The sequence below is a fragment of the Anthonomus grandis genome, chromosome 22 (assembly GCF_022605725.1).
Source record: "Anthonomus grandis grandis chromosome 22, icAntGran1.3, whole genome shotgun sequence".
In the NCBI taxonomy this organism is placed as follows: Eukaryota; Metazoa; Arthropoda; class Insecta; order Coleoptera; family Curculionidae; genus Anthonomus; species Anthonomus grandis.
In genome coordinates, this window is record NC_065567.1 from 9,047,105 (window position 1) to 9,074,757 (window position 27,653).

Here is a 27,653-nt window from a genome sequence, read left to right on the forward strand (position 1 = left end):
GGGCATATTATAGCCTTGATGATTTTTTTAATGATACCTTTTGACCTGTGCTCTGACATCATTTTAGTGTTTTAGTTTTGTTTCCTATTAAATATTTTAATTTACTTCCTCTAAATTCTGTTTTATTGACAGCTTTACTTATTTTTTAATCAAATTTATCAAAAAGATGCTTTTTTTAAATTTTTTCAATCTGTTTTGTTATAATTAATTTTGGTAATGTGTGTAAATTTTATGGTAAAATGTTTTAGATGTTATGTTTGTTTGAAATTTGAAATTTAAAATTTAAAGTGAATTTGGAATTTTTTAGGATGCTTGTACACAAGATTTTGTTTTGTCTTACATAATATAGCACATTTTCTTTCTTTCTTTCTTTCTTCGATGATGAATATGTGTTTCTTTCAGAGCAATCTCATGGGAATAATCTGCAAAATTTGAAAATGTGTGCAGCCCCTCAAGAGATATTTTACGAAAACATTAAATGCTCTTCTGGTTTTTTTAATATCTTTAAGTATTTTTATGAAATGTATAGCAATGCACCACCTAACTGGAACAATTCAGTATCTGTAAATCAGGTTACAAATAATTTGTATGCTTTTAAGTTAAGCATAACAATCTCTGAAATTTATTCTGACCTGAGTACATTGGATGCTTGCAGGGGCCCTGGCCTCGATGGGTTGCCTCCTATCTTCTTAAAGCATTGCAGCTTTATTATCTCAAGACCTTTGTTAATATTATTCAATTTATCCCTAAAGACAGGTGTTTTCCCTTTGAGCTTTGCGACGTCCATCTTAAAGTCTGGTGGCAGTACTCAGGTCAAGAATTATAGACCAATAAGTGTCCTTAGTTCTATCCCAAAGCTTTTTGAGAGGATTGTTTATGGATTTTTGGTGTGTCATCTTGGTGTTGTAACTAATGACATACAATTTGGTTTTATGTCAGGGCAGTCTACTGAGCTGAATGTTCGCACTTTTACTGAGTTTGTTATCCAGTCTTTTGAGGAGGGTTGTCATGTACATGCGGTGTATACGGACTTCAGTAAAGCTTTTTCCGCGTCAATCACGCAATTTTGTTAAGCAAACTAAGTATATGCTGCCCCACTGTATTAATTGATAATAATATGTCAAAAACCATTGATTCACTCTATATAAATCTTCTACTGGCAAAATTAAAATTTCGAGTATAATAGTTTTTTTGAGAGTTACTTAACAAAGAGAAGCCAGGCTGTTCGTCTGCATGATGAACTGGGTAATCTGCTTATGTCCAATTTTCAGCTGGTGAAGGCAGGGGTACCTCTTGGTCCTCTTTTGTTTTCAGTTTTCACCTCTGATATTGAAATATGTTATAAATAATTCCCTGTATGCTGATGATATTCAGATATATCTCCATTTAAGTGAACCTTAATATCTGATCAGAGCGATTACAAAAATGAATGATGACTTAAGCAACATTTCTAATTGGGCATAACTCTTTGTTGATTAACGCTCAAATACACAAGCAATTTTATTTTTTTTAAAATCAATATAGAAACTGACAATCTTATTATACATGTTAATGGGAGTGTGGTTGACTGTCAGGAAAAAGTAAAAAATCTTAGGTTATACATGGACCAACCATTGAAATTTGATTTTCATATTAATAATGTATGTAGACAGGCCTATTTTAAATAAAAATCAATTCACAAATACAAATACATCCTCCCTAAAGAAACCAAAAAAAGACTTACAGAAGCTCTAATTCTTTCAATTCCTAATTACCTAGACACTGTCTATGGACCATATCTCACAGAATATAATCAATTTAAATTACAAAATTTCAAAACAGCTGTGCCAGATATGTCAGATGTGTACCTCTTAGAGAGCATATCATTCAGCATGTGGAGCTTTTCAAAACCAACATAAAGCAACAGCAATTAGTGCATATGGGATCCATAGTGCATAAAATCACTATCTCAGTTAAACCAAATTATTTAGCAGAATTTTTCAAGCTTTGTGGTGAATGCCATGAAGTAAATATCAGGGGAAAAATAGTTTGAATATTCCCAGGCATAATACAGAGTTTTTCAAGTTGTGTTTCATATATCAGGTAGCTAGTTTATATAACAAAAGACCTGAGAATCTTAAAACATTAAGCTGTCCCTGTTTTAATAAGAAACTAAAATATCAGGAGTGGTAAGCTTATCAGTATATTTGAAAGTGGACATTTTATTTGTTATTGCCTAATGGCTAAATCTTTATTGGTAGTTGTTAAAAACCACTCTGCGGATCTATTACCTTTTGCCATTTCTGTTAATAAAAGATGTTTTATTATTTTTATTTTGATTTTTATATGTGGCTGAAAAGTCAAAGTCAAAAATAGCTTTATTGATACATAACACGCAACACAATTAAAAAAGTACATTTTTCAGAGACATGCATATAATACCAGTCTTGGAATTAATTTTATTTACAGAAGGTTTCAAATCATGTTTTCTTAGAACAATTTGTTTTGTAAAGGATTAAATCAATGTAATGAATTACCAAGCAACATAAGAGATGCAGATTACCTGCATTCACAATTTCAAATGCATTTATAAAACATATCGGGCAAAGTATTGCTATATAGTTGTACTAGTCTACACCTGGTTGTTTTGACAGTTAAAATTGAAAACTCTTTAAGCACCCCTTGTCCTGTAAGATGTGGCGTGCCCCAGTGTACAGTCTTAGGACCTACATATACTGTTTATGTTAGATATGGATGGCATTTTCTTTATTTAATCCTGTGACACTGTGGTGTGCTGATGATACAGCGGTTGTCATAAAAGAAAAATCTTGGATTGGAATTATTTATGCAGGCTGAAGCAGTTATTAATATCATTAAATAGGATGAATTGAATTTGAGTTTGTTGTCTCTCAGTTGACGCATTTTATATGTTATTCCATGACTAGGGCTGGTTTACCAAATATAAATGAAATAAAAATACATGAGAATAATTCTTCTCATAATCAAACTTGTGTGGTACAAAAATTAGTGCTATCAATAATATAAAGTACTTAGGAGTGTTTTTTTCAACAATCTATAATTGTTGTGGCATATGTATGTTGAGGGCAGCTACCAGTACTAATTTATCTCCACTAGAAATAACACAAAAAAAATTGTAATATTTGAAAATAAATATTATGTTAACTTTTTTGAGGATTCTAAAACAATAAATATGAATAAATGATATACTTTGTAATATTAGACTACTCTGTACTACTAGTCTAGGAAGTATAAAAAAAGTTGGTTAATTACAAAATAAATATAATATGTTAAAATTATCTGCAACAATAAAATAAATACAAACTCCTGCTATTGGATTTTCATCAGTACAAAGATATATCTAAAACTGTACAGTCATAAAACATGCCTGAACCATGAAATATAAAAACTTTATAATTAATATAATTTTTTCGATCTAATTCTAGATACGAAAAATCAATGTATGCTATGGGAGCTAAATCTTGCTTTGTATGACGTTGCTTTGTCATACAAAGTCGTGTACATCTCTGTACACGACTTTTTTGGCAAATAAAGGATATTATTATTATTATTACTATTATTATTATTACTATTATTATTATTATTATTATTATTATTATTATTATTATTATTATTATTATTATTATTATTATGCCAAACAGCAATAAAATAATGTATCCCTGGGGAGGGGGGAACATTCATTTATCCCTGATATCAGAAGGATGAAGCTCTGACTCTGTTTGTTACCTTTATTTACACATAATAATACACCCAAACTAAAATTACATATGTTTCTTAAACTAGTTGGATAATACCGTCGACTTCTGCATTACCTTATAGATGCTTTCCTTAAGGTTGAGCAGTTTTATGTTTTTGATTAAGCTCTCTGGTATCACTCCTGTTGTTGACACAATAATGGGAACTGTCCGTACTTTTCTCGTATCCCGTCTTCGTGGTGTTCTAGATCCCTGTACTTAATAATCTTTTCATTTTATTTCGCTCTTAGTTTGTTATTATTAGGAATAGCTACAACAATAAGGGTTGTCTTCCTAGAAATTTTATCAATTAGTATTAGGTCAGGTCTATTTTTACTTACTCATTGGTCTGTAAGTACAGTGTGATCCCAATACAATTTGTGTTGCTCATTTTCAAGAACTGGTTCTGGCGTATAGTTATAATATAGTACCTTAGCTGCTGATAAGAGGTTTAATTTTTCTGTGAGCTCTTGATGCAGTATCTTTTCAACTAAATCATGCCATTCTTTATATTCTGTTGGTGCTAAAGTTTGACTTTCACCGGTGACATGAGACAATGGAGTCCATTGTCTCACATCCATACCTCCATCACTTTGTACCGTCGAGTCACCTACGACAAACTTTAAATAATTTCTTGTTGGTATTACTTGATCTTGGTTAGCCACAAGAAACCCTTCAGTTTCAAGGAAAAGCTGTAGCAAAGTCAACCAGAACTACTAAAGAAGTACTAAAACTAAAGAACCCTGGAATGATATAGCCATACCAGCACAAATGACATGTTTACATCATTTTTTGATATCTTTATCCATTACTTAGCTTTTCCAAAAAAAAAAACAAAAAATTTAATAAAAAATACCAAAAAAAAAGTGGATTGATGAGAAGGTATTGTAGCTTTCTGAACAAATAAAAGATCTTCATTGGTTAAAAAAAAATGCAAATAATGCTGAAATAAACAAAAAATATATTGAAAAAAGAAAGGAGTATAAAGCACAAATCCTAAATAATAAGAAATGTTATATAAATATCAAAATTAAAGCATTGTAGTGCATTTTTATTAAATATTCAATCCCTTCGGAATAAGGTGGATGAGCTTCAACTTCTGCTTGCTAATTTTAATTTTCCTGACATTGTTATATTAACAGAACATTGGCTTAGAGCTAATGAATGTTTTTGTATTGATGAGTATGTACCACTGTCAGTTTATTATAGACAAAACTCTCTGCATGGAGGGACTGCTGTTCTAATTAGGAGACATTTTCAAAACTTTTTCTGTACTGTTGATAAGTTTGGTGATGCCTCAGTTGAACGGGTTTTTGAGTGTTCAGTGTGTTTTTGTAAATTGTTTAATATGTACGTTATTTGTATATACCGCCCGCCCTCTGGGGATATCAGTTTGTTTCTTGACAGGTTAGATTGTCTTCTGTCCCAGCTCCCTATTCACTCGCGTGTTATTTTGGCTGGAGATTTTAATATTTATTATTTAGGGGTTTCCTTACCGCAAAGAATTTCTCTTGATGGAATCTTCAAATCATTTGCACTCACCATGCATGGTAATGCACCCACTCGTATAACGTCCTCTTCATCGACCACTATTGATTATTTCTGCAGTAATCTGGACGGCGTTACCTGTTCAGTGCACTCAGTGGGTATATCGGATCACGAGGGGGTGTATGTCCAATTCCCTGGTGACTTTAAAAACAAATCTGGCCGCCGCATTGGGAGAGTGTTTAGTGGGAACAATTCGAATTTATTTTCTCAATCCATTTCGTCTGTTAACTGTAATGCAATTCGGGCTGCTCCACGACCATTTTCTTCCTTTCATTATACATTACATGATAAAATAAATATCTGCTTTCCCTTGGTTAGACTTAAATCCAAGAGACGAAAACCATGGATCACCGCGGGACTAAAAACATCTGCCCAAAATTTGCGATGCTTAGCAAGACTTCGCAAATCTATTGACAATCAATTCATCAGGTCTTATTTTCAGGATTATCGGAAAAGTTATAGGCATCTGATAAAAGTCAGAAAGGAACTGTATTACAATGAGCGCTTAGGTTCGTCCGGTAACAGACAGAAGGAAAGTTGGTTAATCATTAACAAATGTAGACAGTCTTCTCGTCGGCGGTTGGTTGAATCGGACTTGGGGCCTGATGATTTCAATGACTATTTTTCTAATATTGCTGAGAAGTTACTGGAAGCAGTTCCCAGTGACGGCGATCCATTGCAGTATCTTAATCGGAATGCTATCAACCAATCATTCTTTTTCCACCCTGTAGATGCCACCCAGGTCCTTGAAACAATTCAGTGCTTGAAGAATCATAGGTCTTCGGGTTCCGATGGTATCTTTCCACGTCTGCTGTCACTTCTGCCTGCGAGCGCTTTAGGTGCTTTGGTTTGGACAATCAGTCATTTCTTCAGGGCGAGTTCCCATCCTGTTTAAAGGAAGCTATGATTATCCCTCTTCATAGGGGTGGTAGCTTGGACCGACCCTCTAACTTCCGTCCCATATCAATTTTGTCTACTCTCTCCAAGGTTCTTGAGCGGCTTGAAAAAAGAGAATTGTCTCTTTTTTGACCAAATACAATGTGCTGTCCCCTAATCAGTATGGATTTCAGTCATCTAAGGGCACGCAGGATGCCATTTTCAGGTTCTTGAAGAGTGTGTAGTATCTATGAACTCCAAGGAGTCTGCAGCAGCGGTGTTCTGTGATCTGTCCAAGGCCTTCGATTGTGTGGATCATGGAATACTGCTGTTAAAGCTTGATTTTTACGGATTTAGGGGAGTGGCTTTGGGGTGATTGAAGGCATACCTGTCTGGCCGCACCCAGAGGGTGGTTGCATCTGGACTTTTCTCAGGGATAGCACATCTTAAATGTGGTGTACCTCAAGGGTCAGTGTTGGGTCCTATTTTATTTTTATTATACGTTAATGACTTAAGCTCTCTATCACTGCATGGACTAGTGGTTCAGTTTGCCGATGATACTACAATTCTGTGGCATAACAAAGATCAAAAAGTAGTCAGATCTCTCATAGTAGAGGATCTTCACAAAATTAAAGAGTGGTACATCTGCAATCAGCTTGTATTCAATGTTGATAAGACTTTTGTTCTGGGCTTTAAGTGTAATGTAGAGGGTTTTTTGTTTGATGAGCAGAGCCCACTACATGGTAGGGATTGTTGTCGATTTCTCAGCGTCTTTATTGATGAGAGTTTAAGGTTTGACAACCACGTTTTGGGCCTCGCTGCTAAACTTTCTTCTTCAGGGTTGCCAGGCATGAGTTGGGGGGGTTGTTTGCTCGTTCAGTTTATTTCGCCTTTATAGACTCTCATATCCGTTATGGGTTGCAATTTTGGGGCTTGTGCTCCAAGGGACTCCTTAACATAATTTTTACTATTCAGAAAAAAGCATTAAGGTATCTGTGTGGTGTTGGTCTGAGAGTATCTGGTAAACCTCTTTTTGTAGCTGAAAGAATTTTAACAGTTTTCTCACTCTTTATATTGGAAACTGCAACACTCATACATAAGTCCGTAAGTCCACCATCCTGCACCAGTCATAATACTCGTCAAGTGGGCAACTTATCTCTTCCAATCCCCACCTGCTCTTTGTCCTGTATCCTGTATAACCAAATAATTACTAGAATTATAAATTCTAGGATTAGAAAGCTTTTAGCACAAGTTTGTAAACTTAGCAAATAAAGTATATTTTGACTTTGACTTTGTATGACTCTCAAATCAAAAATTCTGAAAATAAAAGCAAATGTGTATGGGATATTTTAAAAAAAGAAAGTGGTAATAAATCATCCTCCTTGGAAATAAACATAAGTGGCCAACAAATCATTGACGCTAATGAGCTATGTGAGTTGTTTAATAGACACTTTTGTGATCTTCCTACACCAGAAAAAATTCACAACCCTGTACAAACCCAACTCACTAAAAACAAACAAAATTTTGTCATAGAACCAGTAGATGTCTATGAAGTTTACAATATAATTAATAAGACTTGTTCCAAGAAATCAGCAGGAATTGATGAGATACCATGCAACATTTTAAAGAAAGACGCTCCCACAATTTGTCTACCAATCTGTATATTAATTAATCAGTCTTTTCAAGAAGGAATATTTCCATCTATACTAAAAAAAACTAGGGTTGTCAAAATGTATAAAAAAGGAGATAGAAATAATATGAGTAATTATAGACCAGTAGCTGTTCCGTCGGTATTTTCCAAGATCTTTGAAAGAGCATTCCATGATAGACTTTTTAAATATCTAAATAAACTCTCAATTTTTAGTACAACTCAACATGGCTTCCTAAGTAATAGGTCGACTGAAACTGTACTGTTTAGTCATATAAATGCACTGACTGAGGCCTTGGACGCGGGTATGACGACCTTGGGAATATATTTTGACTTAAGCAACGCCTTCAATATGATGGATCATGACCGTCTTATCAAAATTCTGATTTCTGCGGGAATAAAGGGCAAAGAAATTAATTGGATTATGTCATTTCTGAGCCACAGGCCTCAGTCAGTTGAGAAGGGTGACAAGAACGGTATTGTTATACATTCCAATCGCGTTTTATAGACGTAGATACCGGTGCTCCACAGGGCTCACTTTTGTCCCCTCCCCACTTTTCTTTATTCTTTAGTGTTTTGCAACAGCTTAAATGATGACATTGGCGGACCATATACAGTACTAGCCCAGTTATACAGTACTGCCGATGATAAATCATGCGTAATATCCCACAAAAACTGTCAAATAGCCTTAGATCTTGCAAACTCTACAGCGTTACAGATGCAAAAGTGGTGTGAGCAAAATCAGTTAGTCCTTAATTCAAGCAAAACAAAATTCATTCATTTTCAAAACAAAACGCAGACTTTGAAAATAATTGATAATGATACGCCCCTAAACATCGATGGGATTATTGTATATGAATCGGATGAAACTAAGTTTTTGGGTCTAACTTTACACAAAAATTTAGATTGGCCAAGCCATGTTGATGAAATACGTAAAAAGATAACGTCGACAAACTTCGCTATTTACAACATTATCAGTAGGGAATCAATAATTCAGTTTTATTATGTATATGTACATTCACGTATAGCCTATGGCATAATGTTTGGGATTTCATGCAGACTCAATAAAAAGAACATTTGTTATTCAAAAAAGAATTGTACGGACAATGTGTGGATCCGCTTTTCGAGAGCATTGTGCTCCTTTGTTTAAAAAATTAGGAATTATGACAATATACTCTCTTTACTTGTACAGGGTATGCTGTTTTGCCTGCAAACACATACATCTCTTTCAAAAAAATTGTGATGTAAATATTAACAGTAATAAGACAAGAAATAGATTCGATTTTGCAGTGCCTAGACATAAGACAACCATGTATGAAATGAGTCCCTATTATATGTGTGTCAAAATATAGAATACATTACTCAATGAAATTAAGAAGATAGAGGGGTACAGGCAGTTCAAGCCAGTAGCTAGGACGTTTTTTGTTCAGCACCCTTTTTATTCAGTGGGTGAATACATAACTCATTCAGATAAGCTTAATCTGTTTGGTTTTAAACTGTCCATATTGCTAGCAGTTTTTTTTTAAATATATACCTAGTTTGATAAGTCTGTGTCTGCTGTGGTGAAGTTAGTGTTAAGTGCTGTGTCTTTTACTTTTTATTTTACTTAGCTCTAACGCCTCTAACTATTTTAATTTTAAACTTTTTAACTTAGTCTTAATGCTAGTACTATTCTTAAATCGACGACCTTATATTACTTATGTAAACAAAAGAGCAATAAATGAATTTGAATTTGAATTAGTTCGACGCCGCTATGTCGACATACTCTTGTTGAACTCTTACCGGTTCGGTTTTACCTGTACCGAAAATTTGATACTTTTGCAATTACATTTAATTGAATAATTCAAGATTCGCTTATTAAAATTTTTTGAAACTTTGCATGAGGGTTTGCCAGATTGGTCTCTTCTAAAAGTTATCTTACATTTTTTCTGTAAAATGTACAGGGAAGCCAATAATTGACCCCCTTAAAATTTACATGGGACTTCCTATGTTCCGCTCGGCGACGCACCATCCGGTATAATGGACTTTCTTAATCAGTTCTTAGACTGCTCCTAAAGTTTTTAACAGTTGGAGATGTTTTTAGGGTGTTTTGTGATTGAATATTTTTCCCCCACATCAATTGGCCATATGAACAGTCGTAAACCTTGCCTTGCGACATTTTTAATAGGTATTTAGTTACTATGAAATCAATTCCTTTGTATTTTAGTGTACATGACATTTATCACTAATTGTTAATATTAAGTATATAAATATTATCATTATTTTTTTTTAGATCAATTAGTGGATGAATTTATGCCGCTAAGTAATGGACAAGACTCGCCAGAGGAGTATGATAAAGAAGTTTCATTGACGAATCCAAATCCTGCAAACAACACTTTTGATTTTCGTGATATTCCAAAAACTCCATCAATAACAACAGGTTCGGAGTCAGACGATGGTATTCTTCAAAGGTTGATTAGTGATGATATGGCGATGCTACCCGATTCGTCTATAAATGGAAAGGCGACTACGAGGGCTGTGTCATTTGAAAAGGTTAATGAAGATTGTGAGAAATCTTTTGTTGACGATGGTAAAAAGGAGACAAATAGTTCAGACGATACACAAACTACTTGTGATGATATTCCTGATACTCCAGACATCAGGCTAAAGGATTCAAATGATCATTCAAATGAATCCCAGTGTTTATTAACAAATGATTTTCAGTCCAAAGCTGTACCAAACAACGTCGGCTGTGACATACCTTGCACAGATAATCCACATGATTTGATACCTACTACAAACAATAATACCATTAAAATTGACCCTGATATTGAGACAAAGACAATGACAATAACAGAGAAAGAGGCAGTTAAAGAAATTAAAAATATGCCTCTGCCCAATGTCAAAGCGGAAGTAAAAACTGAGGTCAAAGTTGAAGATGAGGAAAATCTTGATGATGATAAAATGGCTCCTCTTAATAAGAAAAAGAAAATATGTTCATTGTTTGTAGAAAATTTAAACCAAACGCTCCTTGAGGGAAAACAAGAAGTTGAGCTGTTACATGAGATTGAAAATCAATCAAACAAGCATATACAAACTCATAAGTCAAGTTCAGCTGAATCTGGCTCATCAGTGGTGTCACTGGTCCAGGTTTCACCCAAAAAAGGTAGAACACAGTCTCTTGATGTTGACTGTACAACTCCTTGCGGGAAAGGGTTAAAAAGGTCTTACTCCACAGACAATCAGGAATCCGGAAATAAAATACCTAAGTTTGATTTTCCAGAGTTTAAAGACAAGGTAAAAACTGAATACAGAGCTTCGAAAAGTAGGGATATTAGTGAAAAAAGACACGGAAGTAGTAGTGGTAGTAAGAAATATGAATCAAAACATAAAAGTTATAGTCATAGGCACTCCAGCAGTTCAAGTTTAAAGTATCGAGAGATTAAACCACGATTGTTGACAAATGGAAATTACAGTTATGCACATGAAGATGTAAGTTTATATTTGTACCATAACCTTCATTTACACCAATTAAATTTAAACCTTATGCCACTTAGCAGCTTTATGAGTTATAAGATTTTTTTATATAAAATACTTTCTATTTAAAATTTATAATAAAAGGTCCAATGGAACTTCACACCATTACAATTTCATATCCTCCTGTATTATTACGGTGTCATATCCTGTTTTAAGCCTCTAGAACTGGGCTGGATAAATAAATAGTGGCTGCCTTCTTATTTAGTTGAATTTTTGAAAATTTACTTTGCAATCCTGCTAAAATTTTAACGTCCTCTCCCCTACTTCATTATAAGATTTTGTTGTAAAAAATTTAACAAATTATAAATTAAATGTCAAATTATTGCTACATTTAGTTTCTTTGAAATTTCTGTACTATGTAAATATCCTTTAAAACCGTAAAGGATGGTTTTATTGCCAGAAATTTTTCAAAAATTGAATTCTCAAAAAAAATAAGATTTACCAAGTTGCCTATTTTTTGTTTAAACATAATACCGTATTTGTCATTCAAGTGGGTTTAAGTCATAAATAATCAGGATGGACAGGGATACAGGAATCAATTAATTTTTTTACACTTCATAAGACTTAATTACAGAATATTTTTTCTATTGTACAAATTATTTCGAAAATTTCAATTGACATAATCGTCAAATTTTCCAATCTTTTTTTTTTTTTTTGGTGCATGGATGGCTTTGCCGTGGCATTGGCACTTTTTGGTTATTTAATGTGTTTTTCGAAACTTACTAATGCTAATTTGCATTACCTCACCAACTTGTAATCCCAAAGAAAACCCTCTAAATCTACGCTAATTCAACTTTAGCTCATAACTCAATGATCTAAATGGAAAAGTTCAAAAACGCATCAATAGCAAGATTTTTTTAATCTTTTCTGTAAATGTTATATAAATGAAGAGAAAAAAATAACTAAAAATGTTTATCCACCAATTCAAAAAATCGGTTATTATATTATACATTTAAAGTCTTGGTTAGTCAGGCTTTGATAATGTTCTTTTTTGTGCTTTTGAGCTTAAAGGTTATTTAAACTGATGTAAAAAACTACAGTCTCCTGGCCAGAAAATAGTGGATCGTCCTCACAGTTTAAAATAAAAGTCACTAGGAAAGTCAACAACGTTGACATTCAGGCGAATGAATTTGCAATACTTTTAACATAGTAGAGATATCCTCAAGAAACTCTGAAATAATTACTGCTTTAGATGTGAAATGTTCAGTTTTAAACAGTATATAAATTCAAAAGGATTTTAAGTTGGGAGAACTAGCTCAATCACACTATAAATTGACTTTGATCAGTTTTCTTGGTTGTATTTTGTAGCGGCTTTAACACACTAATTATGGAATGGAAATCTCTTCGTAGTGTTAAAGATTACTGGAGCATTAACATCATCGTTTATTCTTGAGATCTAGCCTCTAAATATGAAGCTTACTGTTTATTTTAAAAAGAAAATATGAAAATTAAAGGTCGTTTAACGTTGACGTTTTTAAAATAAATAAGTATAATTAATCACAGTGGAATAAATTGCTTCATAAAATAAGAAGCTTGCAATTATGTAGAAGATCTGTTTAATTTGAAAGGTTAAGTGGCATTTTTTTAAGAAGGAGAGTTAATTCTTAAGTATTTTTAATATATTCATATTATTTAAATGTTTACACGAAAATAAATCCAATTAAAATAATATACATGTGTTTTAAATTTGACTTAATTGTTTGATTTTTAAATTTTTATAATTAGTTTTTTTTTGTAGGCATCTTTGAAATATAGGAAATATTTTCATCTTGAAACTCATACAAATGGCGGGGCTAATGTATTGAGAATGTATCAGGACGAAATAAAACACCTCAGCTCAAATGAATTAAAAGAACTATGCCTGGAATGGTTTAAAATAGCCTTTGAAGAAGATAAAAAGGGTCATGCAAGGTTTGTCATAGCAGTAATTCATGGCGCAGCTACTTATCTTCCAGATATACTTGAATATATGGCTGAGACCTATCCAAACTTAACTGTTAAAAATGGATTACTTAGCAAAAGCTCGGATATTGAAACAACAACATTGTCAGCTTACAGCAAAAATGTCTGCCAACACTATGAAGCAGGAACTGTTAGATTTGGACCACTACATCAAATCAGTATTGTAGGAACCGCTCATGAAGAGGTTGGAGGATATTTCCCTGATATTTTGGATTTACTCGAGGAAAATCAGTTTCTTAAAATGGTAGGCCTAAAATTTCAATATTATTTAATTTACACATGTTCTTTTATAAAATTTATTTCAACTACACTTCGCTCTAACTTCTTAAATACCTTTTGTTATACTCTATTTCAGAAGTGTATAGAGCAATAAACTGGGGAATTCCGTTCTGTTTGGCTACATTTCGTGGTAGTTCATAGGCGCAGGTACTTATAATATTTATGAATTTAATTTTCACGGATTAAATGCCTTTATTTTAAAAGAGATTAAATACTAAATAAATACTTTTAATCCTTTTGTATAGGTACCTATCTTTTAACGCTTTGTAACATGCAAAAATGGGGTCAGGTAATATATACAGACTATAAATACTTTTAAATCATATTTTAAACGTTAGTAGTCACTGCTACGCTGTAGTGTAATCACAATATTATTATCCCAATATTTAAAAAATGGAGGTATTCAGTCCAACGAAAAGATGTACTAAAAATTCTCCACTATCGCTGAGTGAAAAAGTTATTATTTTAAATGTACATGATTGCATAAAACACGATTACCCTAGTTTTACTGTGCAAGAAATTGTTGAAAAATTTGAGAAATTGTTTGTTGGAGACGACAGTACTTGAGAAGTATCAAGCAGTACCGCAGGGAGCAAAAGAAAGTTTTTTATCTTGATGAGACGTGGATTAACGAAGGTTATATAGTCCAAAAAATGTGGCAAGACAAAAATATAACCAGTGCTCGCCAAGCTTTCATAGAAGGCCTGTCTACGGGTATTAAAGTACCTTCGGGAAAAGGAAAAAGACTTATAATCACACATATTGGAAGCGAAGAGGGATTTTTAAAAGAAGGTCTGCTAACCTTTGAGTCGACTCGCACAGGAGATTACCATGAAGACATGAACTCAGACGTTTTCGAGGACTATTTTGGTGAAATGATAAAATTTCTTCCGGCTAATTCGGTGGTGGTTATGGATAACGCAAGCTATCATTCACGGCGAATAGAGAAGACGCCAACTTCAAGTTGGAGAAAGCAAGAAATTATCGATTGGCTGACTGCAAAAGGTATTGCGTTTGAAGCAAATTTGATAAAAAAAGAACTGCTGGCAATAGCAAACTTACACAAAACTCGTTTTATGAAATACGCCGTGGAATATATAGCCGAAAAATATAATATAACTGTACTGCGCTTACCGCCATATCATTGCGAACTAAATCCTATAGAACTGATATGGGCGCAGGTAAAAGGATTTGTAGCAAGACAAAACACGACTTTTAAAATGAAAGATGTTAAGCTACTGTTTGATCAAGCCATTACGGAAGCGACACCAGAGAATTGGCGAAAAGCAGTCCAGCATGTAATTAAGCAAGAGGACAAAATGTGGGATCTTGACAACCTCATCGATCAGACAGTCGATCCTTTAATTATAATGTCAAGAGGTGATGACAGTTCGTCAGATGACGAAGAAGACTACAATCTATTATAATTTAAAATTGTTATACACTATTCAAAAAGTGCCAGATCCAAAAGTGACATTTTCAACTGTTTTACTCTACATATTATGTTCAATAAATTTGTGAAAAAAATATATTATTCCATTTAAACAAAACTAACTTTCTAAAATAAAATAGCATTTAAGTACATTAATTATAAGGTAAAAAACAAGTCCCAGTTGCACGCCTTTGGCGAACCGTTTTCAATGTTTATCAGTGGGTAACAATGGGCAAAACTCATAAATTGACCCAAAACCGGGTGGCACTACCTGCAATCAACGAAAAGAAAGAATTTTACATTGAAACTAATACCCAACTAAGGTAGTGGCATAAAATATTGGTGGATCACCAGGTACCACTTTTGCATACCTAATGAGGTTTTATTGCTCTACACACTTCTGAAATAGAGTATAACCTCTTTTAATGCCGTAAAACCCATTCTCTAGCGGAACATTTTCAGTAGCTTGTTAGTTCAATATTTGTGGAATCAAATTAAAGAATAAGAAAGTCACGTTTTAAAGAAAAATACTTGTTTTATACAAACAAGAAACATTCTTAAAGGTTTGCTTTATGCGATCCCATTGTACGCGTACTACGATGTATTTTGTACAAAACTATGGATTTCGATCTGTCTGTAATAAGTAATATTATTATTTTTGTTTTTTGCAGACAATGCCTTGGGGTTCACTATCTATTTTAGACTACATTAAACCTACTGAAAGTAATGACGGTCCTATAATTTGGTGTAGGCCAGGAGAACAACTAGTTCCAACTGTCGATAGTCGAACGCCAAACAAAAGAAAAAGGTATTCAACGTAGCATAATTTTTTTTCATAAGTTTACTCTTTAAGTAGAAATTATTTGACGAAGTGGAAAGTTCACCTTTAGCAAAAAATAAAGCTTTCAGCAATATCATATTTGTTAGAAATAAATAACAGTTATTTCAATGTCAAAATATAACCCGAATTAGATTTTCTGTAGATAAAAATTTGATACATGACATTTTGCAATCCGCGTGATATAAAAAATAGCGTGCGTAACTCGCCATAAAGTGTGTTGTCTAACTCGTCTAAACACAGAAATTCATGAGCGAAGCCTTAAGTTAACGAACGACAAGAGAACGACAATACTTCATCGATTCTCCATTACATTTTTAGATGCCACGTGAAAATCTAAACACACAATCTAAACACTCGTCCTAAATTAAATGGTTTTTTTAAATGGCGTTTGCAAGTCACATAACCTTTTCTTTACAGCGGTTTTTAATATTAAATAATTTGATTTTTAGTAGAAAGCGATTAGACTTAAGTATTAATATAGGTTGATCAAGGAAAAAGTACATAAATGAAAATACAAAAATTGTCAAGTCAGGTTTTTTAAATAGAAATTCCCTTTTTTGATAATTTTCTCGTACTTAAATAAAGGTAATGATACATTTAAAAATAAACGTATTGGTTAATACTAAAGACATTATGAACGTTGGCGACGTTGCACGTTGTGCGCGTGACGTAATGGAGAAGAAGGAGAGCAGTCGAGGCAAGCAGACGCTTCAATACACACTTTGTTTTTCTATACTTTAAAATTTGTATTTATTTGATAATGCAAGTGAAATAGAAAGAAAGAAAGAAAATGTGCTATATTACGTAAGAATAATCTTGTGTACAAGCATCCTACAAGCTAAAAAAAAGAAAACAAAAATACAATTTCAAAAATTGACAAAACAATGAACAAAATTCAACACAAAAAGACAAAACTTTTTGAACATACTTGGATTAAAAATAACTAAATAAAACAATCAATTACTAAATAAAGGTAAACTTGTTGACAAATCTAGAAAAGAAAAAAGGAAAAAAAAAACTTTCCAACATGTCCAAGGTTAAAACCTATCATTAAAAAAGTCATCCAGGTTATAATATGCCTTAGCCAATAAAAGCGTCTTTAATTCTCTTTTAAATTTCTTAACGTCCGATATATGTCTAACACATAGCGGAACATGATTGTAAATTTTTTTACTTATGTAAATTAATGAGTTTTTGGTAAGGGAAGACGTAGGTATAGGTAGGGGAACATCATTTACACGACGAGTCAAATGGCCAGTGTCAGAGGGTAGTTTGGGAATTTTGTGAATAAGAGCAGCTGTTTCTAAGATAAAGAGTGAAAAAAGAGTTAGGATTTTTTCAGAAATGAAGAGGGGTTTGCAAGAATCTCTTAACTTAGCAGAACACAGGTATCTAACTGCTTTTTGTTTGAATAACAAAGACAATGTTAAGTAGCCTCTTATTGGTTAAACCCCAAAAAGGCAAGCCATACCGAATATGAGATTCAATAAGTGAAAAGTATCTTCAAACCGAAGGCGACCATCAATGGTAATTCCTAGGAACTTGCAGCACTCTTTATTCTGCAAGAGGGAATTTTCGTCAAACATCAGACCCTGAACATCGCACCTTAACCCCATAATAGACGTCTTTCTTACATTAAACACGAGCCTGTTGGAAGCACACCACCCTGATAAAATCTCAAGGTCTTCAAGGATACAAGTCTTAATATAATCAGAATTTTTATGGCTCCATAGTATGGTGGTATCATCAGCAAACTGAACCACCTTGCCCTGCAGTTTCAATGAACTCAAGTCATTCACATACAGTAAAAATAACAGTGGTCCCAACATTGAACCCTGGGGAAAGTAGAGTCAGAAAATAAAGTCAGTGTTTTTATATATGAAGAACTACGTCTATTTTCCATTATATGCTGAGTTCCGACTACGTATGGTTTGTGTAATCTATCTCGATAGATAACCAAATTCAAAGTTATGCTTTGGAGAAAGCCAAAATCACGTTGGATATTAGTTAGAAACAACAACAAATCATGACGGCTCTGATTCCATTGAATTTCCTTGCCTTATATGTTTTGATCATTCTGTGCATCCAAGTAGTCTTTTCAAATTAAGAGAGTCTCTCTAGTGTACATTTGCCCGTTTTGATTACAGCGGAAAATATTAATTGTGAAAGCAACTAATTTAATCAAAACAATTTGCGCGATATCATACTATTAATTATAGATCGATTAGGTTTAATGAAAAAGAATACACGTTACCTGTACACAAGCCTACCTAGTACTATCTGCTCTTGACTGTATAGAGTTAAAATACACATTTTATAATATATATGGATAATCTATAGGAGAAAGAATAAGGGTGATAATTGATGTCACATGTGTCTAGTTATTGGCATCTTCAAAGAAAGGTAACCGGAAAACCAATAGAAAGAATAAGTTCTATAAACGGCAGCTGAAGGTGACTGACAGAACTTTGTCAAATATAAAATTAAACGTCGCCTTGTATATCTAGATTGGCGTTTTTTTTTAAGAAGTTATTAAGGTGGTTCGTTTTGAAATGAAAGCACTGTATTTAGTTATACATAATAAAATATCTTGTTACCCATTTAATTCAATTTTTTTAAAATTACTTTTGACAATGATTAATAAGCTGCTTTTGACCCATTGAATATTTGTATTTGTAGAACTGGAATAAATGAATTGAAGAATCTTCAGTACTTGCCCAGGATGTCAGAAGCCAGAGAGCATCTTTTTGAGGATAGAACTAGAGCGCATGCAGATCATGTGGGCGCTGGACTTGATAGAAAAACTACAGCAGCTGTTGGAATTTTAAAAGCAATTCATGGAGGCAAACGAGAGGGTTCGATTAATAGGATTACTAAAGACGTGGTGGCCTTTTCTGCTGCTCATTTTGATGTTTTAGCTGAGAAATTACAGCTTGATTTGCATGAGCCACCTATTTCTCAGGTAATGACTATTTTTAACATAATTTCTTAATCAGTTAGTATTTAGTTAGGCAAATTTAAATAGTGATCAACACTAATAATCTAATTCTTTTTAGTGTGTCCAATGGATTGAAGATGCGAAACTAAATCAGTTAAGAAGAGAAGGAATAGAATATGCCAGGATAAATTTGTATGATAATGACATATACTTTTTGCCAAGAAATATTATACATCAGTTTAGGACAGTCACAGCAGTAACAAGTATTGGTAAGTACATTAAGTGATTTCACTTAATTTTAGCACATTTATACTACCAAAAAATTAACTTAATTTAATTACCATATTACATTTAACACAAATTAACTTAAAAATTTATTTTTTGGTAAAAAATAAATTGTCAAGAAAATATTTTTGCAATCAACACAGCCTTACGTAAACGCACCCTTAGGTAGTATTTTTTCGTAATATTTTATTGCGTAAAAAACTTATACGACGGCCCGAATGGAATATCTTATAATATGATCAATTTTATGGAATCATCAATATCATGATTCCACAAATTGATAATACAGATGTGACTACATTGTTAGTCACATCTGACTAAATGTGTAGATGTCACTGTTCTTCTAATTTGGCACTGTCGTGTTTAATAATTAATTGTCTGGCATACTAACGTCGTGACTGCAGTTGTTCTTAAAATAACCCCACAAAAAAAGTCGTTGTTTGGGGCCAAGTTAGAAGATCTAGGCGGCCATTTAATATCACCGGTCCCACTAATTAGGCGGTTAGAAAAATAACTTGTTAAAAATTATTTTAGTCTAAACACAGTATGAGCAGAACAGCCGTATTGCTGAAAGTATAGCAATTCTAAATCTACGTCGGGAATAATTTAACGACAGGATCTGGATCGTAGTAGGTCTAACTATTTTTGTCATTTAAAGAACCATCTTAAAGAATGGTGGTTTTTTTTTTGTGGTCCAAATTTATGTTTTAAAGGACACTGAGTACGATATTCAAAGCTCCTCTGCTCATGTGACCAATAACGATTAATAGAAAGGTTGTATTTCCCATATAATGGTTCATCTGTAAAGAGAATATTACAGAAAAAGTTTATTGGTATTAGCTTTTTCCATAACGATTTCATAGATCATCCGGAAATATCTCCTGAGTTTTGGTGTATTTAAAACATTTGTAAGCACGTTTTTTGAAAATTGTTCCTCTCCAATACTTCTGCTAGATCGTATATGATTCAATTCTAGGACAATACAAGTCATGTCATCCCGTCGTTCTTCTTTCTGAACTCTTTTGACAGATCGTTTTTTGTTTATTATGGTATTTATTGCATTCATTGAGGCAGAAACATTCTTCAATTTATTTTTATATTTGCAATAACGTTTAAAATGGGTTTTACACAAGGAATGGGTCTATCGTTAAGGGTGAATGCAAATAAATCCCTACACTCTATGGCTGAATTGTCGCCGTAATACTATTTCATTATTTGAGCCCTTTCGGGAAGAGTATAAGCAGTCATGGTGAACTAAAGTAAGGCTTTTAGTTATAACTGCAGTGCAGCAACACAACAAATAATGCCGCACCTAAAAGTTCCGCAGACCCGGGCTATTTTCGACCGGCGTTCGGCACGTTGTTGCCATATTCGTCGCCCTATAAGTAATCCGAAACTGTATAACTAAAACTATAAAAAATATTTTATTATTTTCATTTAGTTGAATGCTAAATTTGTTTTTAAGTCTATAATCCTAACCATGTTATAAAGTCGGGAAGCAGAAAAAACGAGAGTGGTATCTGCCGACACATGTTTTTATATAATTCCATTCAGGAATTGAAAAAAAAAACAGAAAGAAAACCAAAGGAAAAACATACGGGATCACGATTAGGAGCGAACAATCAATTTGTTTCTTCTGCTTCCCGATTCACGGAGTACCCTGACAAACGTATATTTTTTTTTCATGAAACTCTTCGTGCGAACTTTCATTCCATAATTTTTTTTTTTAGCTTGGCACGTGAGGTTGAAACAATATTACGATTTAGAACTTGAAACCAAAGAGAACTCCTTTGCCTGTAAAGCAAACGAAAACCACCAAAATAAAAGTTCCAAATTTACAAACCACTCTCCTGGTATTAAAGCAGAAGATGTGGAAAAAGTGAAACATAAACTTGACTTTGAGAAATTAAAGATTAAAATCGGCGAAAAAGTTAAAGTATATAACGAAAAAGAGAAGGAAAAACACAAGACGTCTAGTAGTAGTGACGAAAGAGGAAGGGATAAAGACCGTGATAGAGATCGTCATAAAGATAGAGAAAAATATCGAGATAAAAAAGAACACCGACGTAAGGATAAAGATCGACAGGATAAAGACAGAGAGAGGCATAGAAGCAGAGAAAGACCCAAACACCATCACAGTTCGAGTTTCAATAAGGATAAAGATAAAAAAGAAAGAAATGAACATCACCGGAGCAATAAGTCAAAAAATTCTAGTAGTAGCAAACATCACCATGCAGCAAATGAAGGCGCAAAGACGATAACTAAAAATGAATCTGCATCGTCCTGTACCGATTTGTCAACAACATCACTGGTAACTAATCATTCCGAATCACCGTCACTTAAAAGTAGTAGCAGTCAATCTCTAGGTAGTACTACTAATTCTCCCACAAAAACTGTTGAACGTCGAGTTAGTGGAGAAGTAAGCCCCACTAAAAAACCTTTAAAAATTAAAATTAAACCTTTACCTCCTCCTCCATCCAATGATGTTTTGGGCGATATCCTTTCTTCTATGTCAACCAACAATCCCACTATTTAATATTAAGCCACAGATTGAGTAAAAAATGTCGAAGCTGGTCAAGCTTGATTTTTTTTAATCAATCTGGACGTGTATATAATTTTATTGTGTATATTAGTTCAACCCCTGTAATATAATGTTTAAGTATTAAAAATAGTTATTATTTAGGGTATTTGAGCGAGGAGTATGGTTCTACATGTAAATATAATTTTCAAATATTTGCTGTTAAAATATATTTATACCATAATAAGAATTTATTTTATCAATATTTTATTATACTTACAAAATGCCATACGATCCTTGCAGTTATTTTGTGTAATTCACAATTTGTTAATATTTAATTTAAAACTTATATACATTAACTCAATAGTTAAGTAACATACTTATGACTTACGTAGATATTAAACGTTACTTGTATTGATCAGAACCATCATTTCTTTAGATAGTAATCTTCGAACTTATATACTTTCTATGACATTTTTAAGGAATTTTAATTTAAGCAACATAACGGTATACAGTAATACGGTTACCATCCTTTTGAAGGGCTTTTTTATAGGTCGACATTAGCAAACCACTTCTATAGTTACAAATTCTATAGATAATACATCTTATGGAGAGATACATTGAAAGTCTAAAAAACTAATAATAATTAAGTCGAATCTATGTGTCATGACAATTCCATTGTCATTAGATTTTATTTTAAGCGAATAGTTTTTCGTTTTATTTAAACAAATCCGACAAACGCACTACACATTAATTACATTTATCATAATTTTGTGTATATATAAATTATATGCTTATAAACTGATTAATCAGATTATATTTACATGTAGTATGTAGCTTTTCGTCAGACATGTAATGCTAATAAGATACAAAGAAACGGAACCACCCAATTTTCACTCCTCATATTTTTCAACGTTGATTTATGTGGTGCTGTGTATATTTGTATAATATATTTAAACTTTAATGGATGGGACTAACAATTAAACTCTTGATTGCTGCTTTAAAAAAAAAATTTAACTATAAATAGATTAAGCTAAATACTTTTGATTTATTCTTATTAAATATTTAAAAATAGTTTATATAAGTTTTTTCTGGAAAAAGAATTTGTTTATTGCAGTTTTTTTACTATAATTAAGTATATTACTAGTACTTAAGATATTCAATTAGTTAGGGAGTACAAAGATTTTTTAAGTAGATCCTACTATTAATTTTTGTATTAAAAATCGCTTCATAATTTCTAACAATATTATGTCGTACTTTTCTTCAAACTTTAAAAAATATTTGCGTGAACATTATTTCGATCTCAGGAAAAATATTTAAAAATTACCATATTTAATTTATAGTTAATCCAAATAGTGTATATATTATGTAATATAGCAGTTTTACTGTACAGTTTTTTTACATAGTTAAATGTGTTAGGTATTGTTTTGATTTTAGTTGAAATAAAAAGGTTGCTACAAATATTCAAATCCATTTATAATTTTTTTAAATATTTTGGACTGGGAAAAACGCCATATATCATAATATTCTAGTAAAATTCATATTCATAAATATGAGGTTTCAGTTATATAGCTATTCAATAATAAAATATACTTTATAAGTAACTAATATTATTTTTTATAATTAGGGGTTTAAAGATAACCCTAAAAATTAAAGAATAAAATTAAGGGTTCAGTGATACAAGTAAGTTGTTGGCACTAAATCCTTTTGGTTGTTTTTGTTTTAATTTAATGTCTATTTCAACCTGTATCTCGAAATGCGCCGGAAAATTCTGTCCGATTTATAATATTAACCTTAGAAAAAAGCGAAAATGAGAAAACATTCTCATAGTTTTGTTATTTTTTGTAAATCCATTATCTATTTTATGTCCACATATTTTTCATTTTAATTATAATATATTTTGTATGATATACGTACATTTAACCTACACTACCGGACAAAAGTGGAGAAACAAAGTGTCTTTTGTATTTATTTTTATATTAGTGTATTTGATCATTAATTTTTTATTTAAATATAATTTTGTTTCTAGTCTTCAGTACCTCAATAAAAAATTTAAAAAAAAAAAAAAAACAAGTGACAACTAATATATTTTATTCTTGTTTTTACAGGGGACAAAAGTGGAGAAACACTATTTTTATTTATTTTTTATACACAATGTATTAGTTAGTTGTACATACAAAGACTAATAATGTGTAGCAAAACCCAATATAATATGTCAATATAATATGCTGAAATGGAATTCCACTCCTCTTGAAGAGCTGTGAACAAATCATCCTGGTTTCTAAATTTATCTTTATTTTTTTGTTAGGTTTTATAGGTTTTCTATCGGGTTTAGATCCGGACTTTGTGCGGGCCATTTCATAAGGGGCACATTGTTGTCTTCAAACCATTTCTTTACTACTTTTGCGATATGCTTCGGATCGTTATCCTGCTGAAACGACCATCGAAGCGGCATATTTTCTTCTGCGTATGGAAGCATATGATCCTGAAGAATTCTTAAAAATTGAAATCTGTCCATTTTTCCTTCAACTTTTCTTAATGGTCCTACTCCTGATCCGGAAAAGCAACCCCAAACCATGATATTGCCTCATCCATTTTTCACAGTTGCCCTGGTGTACTTTGGATTAAGTCTAGTATTGGCAGACGACGAACCCATTTCATTCCATCAGATCCGAATGAGCAGAACTTACTTTCATCAGAAAATAGAACCGTTTTCCGCTTTTGGGTTGTCCAATCAAGATGTTCCTGTGCAAATTGGAGTCTAGCCAATCTATTCTTTTTAGAAATGAATGGTTTTTTGGCTGGACGACGGCTACAAACGACGACGAATAGTACGCACAGATACCGAAACCCCAGGTATTTCATTATATATTTCTGTGGCGGGCATAAAGGGATGTTCTGCTGCCAACATTTTTATTTTTCTCTCAATAACTTTATTCGTTTTCCTTGGCCGTCCATACCTTGGACGGGTAGTCACACTATTATATTTTTTAAAAGCAGCAACTACGGATCTATTACGATTCATTTGCCTAGCAATTTCACTTTGTTTTACACCAGCTTGAAATTTTGAAACAATTAATTTTTGGAGATCAATACTCAGATCTATTCCGCGAGGCATTTTGCACAAATCGTAAATAACAGTTTAACACTCAACGTTAAGATCAAACTAATGATAAATAATCACTTTAAATACCAAATATGATTTGTTTGGAATGTTTATTCACTTTTGTCCGCATAAAATAGCATAAATAATTTTTTGATCAACTGATAAAGTAAATACAAACAAGAAGGATGTGTTTTTATGCTGCAATAATAGAGCTAAATATTTTCTACTAAAAATGTAAAATAATATCTTGTATGTTAAGATGTTATTGTTAAATTTGTAAATGTTTCTTCACTTTTGGTCGGTAGTGTATGTACGTACATTTATCAGATTTAAAGTAGTACATTTATCAAATTTAATGTTTTGAAACGTTTACATTTTTATGTGAACAGAAAAGTAAAAAAGTTAGCGAGTCATTATTTTTGTGAATGGATTTGACATATTGTAGTAACCAGTATCAAATAAATAAAGTTAATTCATTCGTCAAAACTATTCGTAAAATTATAATTAATAATATGTTGTGAATACAAATTATTTAGAAATTGTAAATAAAATCTATTTATTTGAGCCATTGTAATACAGACTGTTAAGCCTAAATTTGCATAAACATGAAGGAACAATAAGTGGAAGGAAGCCAAACAAAAGAATTATGTTATAATGTGCGATTCAAGTCCAATCTGGTATCTCGTTAGCTCTAAGGGCTACTAAGGTCATTAAATTGGGTAAAATTATGCGATAATGTGAAAAACAAATATGTCGCTTCAATACAATATTTTAGGTAGTTACCATAAGAGCAAGAATTATCAGTGGTTTATGTTAGCCACATAAATATGCATCCTTACCGCAAGTTAACTGTGTTCATATCGAGATTCAAACGGTGATTATCAAATTTTAAAGCACATAAATGAATACGTATATAATATGAGAATCACCATTGCACACATACAATATATAAGAGTAATAAGTACTTAGGTTCCAAATTGTAAATTTTCACAATATCTGAATAAAGTTATTTTCTCAACTTTACCTGATTAAAAGTTTTTTTTTTAATCTGGTTTTACAATTTTAGTTTCTAAATCTCTTATGATCAAAATAATACAATTAAAAGAACATGATCTTTAGCATTATTTTCTAGTCATTTTTATATTACTACTTTCCTCTTCTTTTTCAGCGGCAAGCAGGCACAGACCCGCTTTCTAAATTAAATATGACATGTTTCTTCAAACTTTAAACGCCAAATCACAAAAATACTTATAATGGGAGGAAATAATTGCCTAGAACGCCACATTTTTCACAGGTCATCATTTTGTGGTCTGTGAAAATTTTTTTTTCTTTCCTAGATGCGTAATATATCGGGTGAGTCGTATACGTTTTTAATTTATCATAACAGACTTTTTTTGGCATGGGTACAATTTAGGCATTTAGCCAGTAACTAAAATTAATATAATTTGTTCCAAGCTTCCAAACCGCTTTAAAGCCCAATCGCTGCTGGGGCCGGTCAGATATTTTTCCTTTCCTTTTTATATATGTCCTATACTCTACTATTACTATACTCATAATATCTAATATAAGGCATCCTATATATTTCAAACTAATTTTAAAATATGGAGTGTATCCAATTACACCAATATAGAAACGAGCTGAAGTGCCAACCTTTCGGCTGGAATATTAGCCAGTGTTTAACATACCATTGCATGAAGTTAAACTAAATTAGGGGTACTTTTATGCCTGTGCCTATACATTTTTTCCCTTATATGTCCTAAAAAGGAAAAAATAATTTGGAAAGCATTCGGGAGAACTAGGAGGCCATCTAATCGAGATTTTTAGAACTAAGATACTAATAATGCAATCAGTGAAGGTAACTTGTAAACATTTGCCAATTATGTTTGCATTATGAGCAGGACAACCATTTTGTTGGTTTTAAATTTGATTTCATTGATATTTAACCGCCAACGAGTCGGAATAATTTATGCTTCCATTTATATTTCCATTAATAAAAAAGGAACGATAATAATTAAACTATAATTTAATATATTATATAATTAACATTAAATCTTGAGGGTATGGCGTTTTAATTGCAATATTTAAATGTTTATTTTCGGTTGAGTAACAGTGTATGGCTGAATATCAAATTCAGAAATGTATGTGCTATTACAGAGAAAATTAATTTAGGTAAAACAGCAATTTCGCGAATTTACCTTTCTTCTGTCGAACAGGTCACGTGCCACTTGTCATGTCTGCGTGCTCACTTTACTTATCTTCAAACATCCATATTATTTAAACTTGTCAATGATTTCCAAAATATTACATTTTACTGGAATTGGCTGATTTTCAAAAGAAAATGCAAACCTGCCAATTATGTCCAGTAGTATAATATAAATCGAGTAAATATTATCAATCGTCAGGGCAATAAATTACTCTGCGCATTCGTTGACTCACCCGATAATTTTTTAATATGGATTGCGGATTGGGAAAAAGTTTGGTTGAACAGACCATTTTATTCATCACAGACGTGATAGGAGTATGGGACAAGGATTAGAACTTTCTCGCATAGGTGTTAAGAGTTGGCATAAAAAATTACAAACACTATTTTTTACTCATTAAAAAACAGATATTGAGAGCCTAATTTGTGCAAAATCTGCAGAAATAAAGTAAGTGATCAGTAAAAACATATTTTTTCCTAAAATAACTGAAAAACTATTTTTGTTTTAAACATGATAGCGGCAGTTTAATTAAATACCAACAAATAGGGTTTAAAAGTCACATAAATGAAACACAAAATCTGTATATAAAAACATAATTTTTAACTCTTGCGTTCTAATTTAAATTCTTGTGTGAAAAAATGAAATATGAATGACCTACTTTCTGCTCTTAGTTCATCGCTGTAATAACAAATATAAAATGCCAATATATCCGAATCATTATGGCATTTTCCTTTCCCTATTTTTTATGAAT

General features: G+C 32.3%; 1 protein-coding gene across 1 annotated transcript in view; it reads left to right on the forward strand.

Moving 5' to 3' along the window:
• The window catches only part of LOC126748998 (uncharacterized), a 32,117-nt gene extending 6,393 nt beyond the window's left edge, over nt 1-25,724 (forward strand). The window contains exons 2-7 of the mRNA XM_050458590.1: nt 10,097-11,295; nt 13,079-13,546; nt 15,685-15,821; nt 18,534-18,816; nt 18,911-19,061; nt 20,808-25,724. Of these exons, the coding sequence (XP_050314547.1) occupies nt 10,097-11,295; nt 13,079-13,546; nt 15,685-15,821; nt 18,534-18,816; nt 18,911-19,061; nt 20,808-21,613 (3,044 nt within the window). The 3' untranslated portion in view covers nt 21,614-25,724. The remainder of the gene's footprint in view (nt 1-10,096; nt 11,296-13,078; nt 13,547-15,684; nt 15,822-18,533; nt 18,817-18,910; nt 19,062-20,807) is intronic.
• Nucleotides 25,725-27,653: the final 1,929 nt, after the last annotated feature.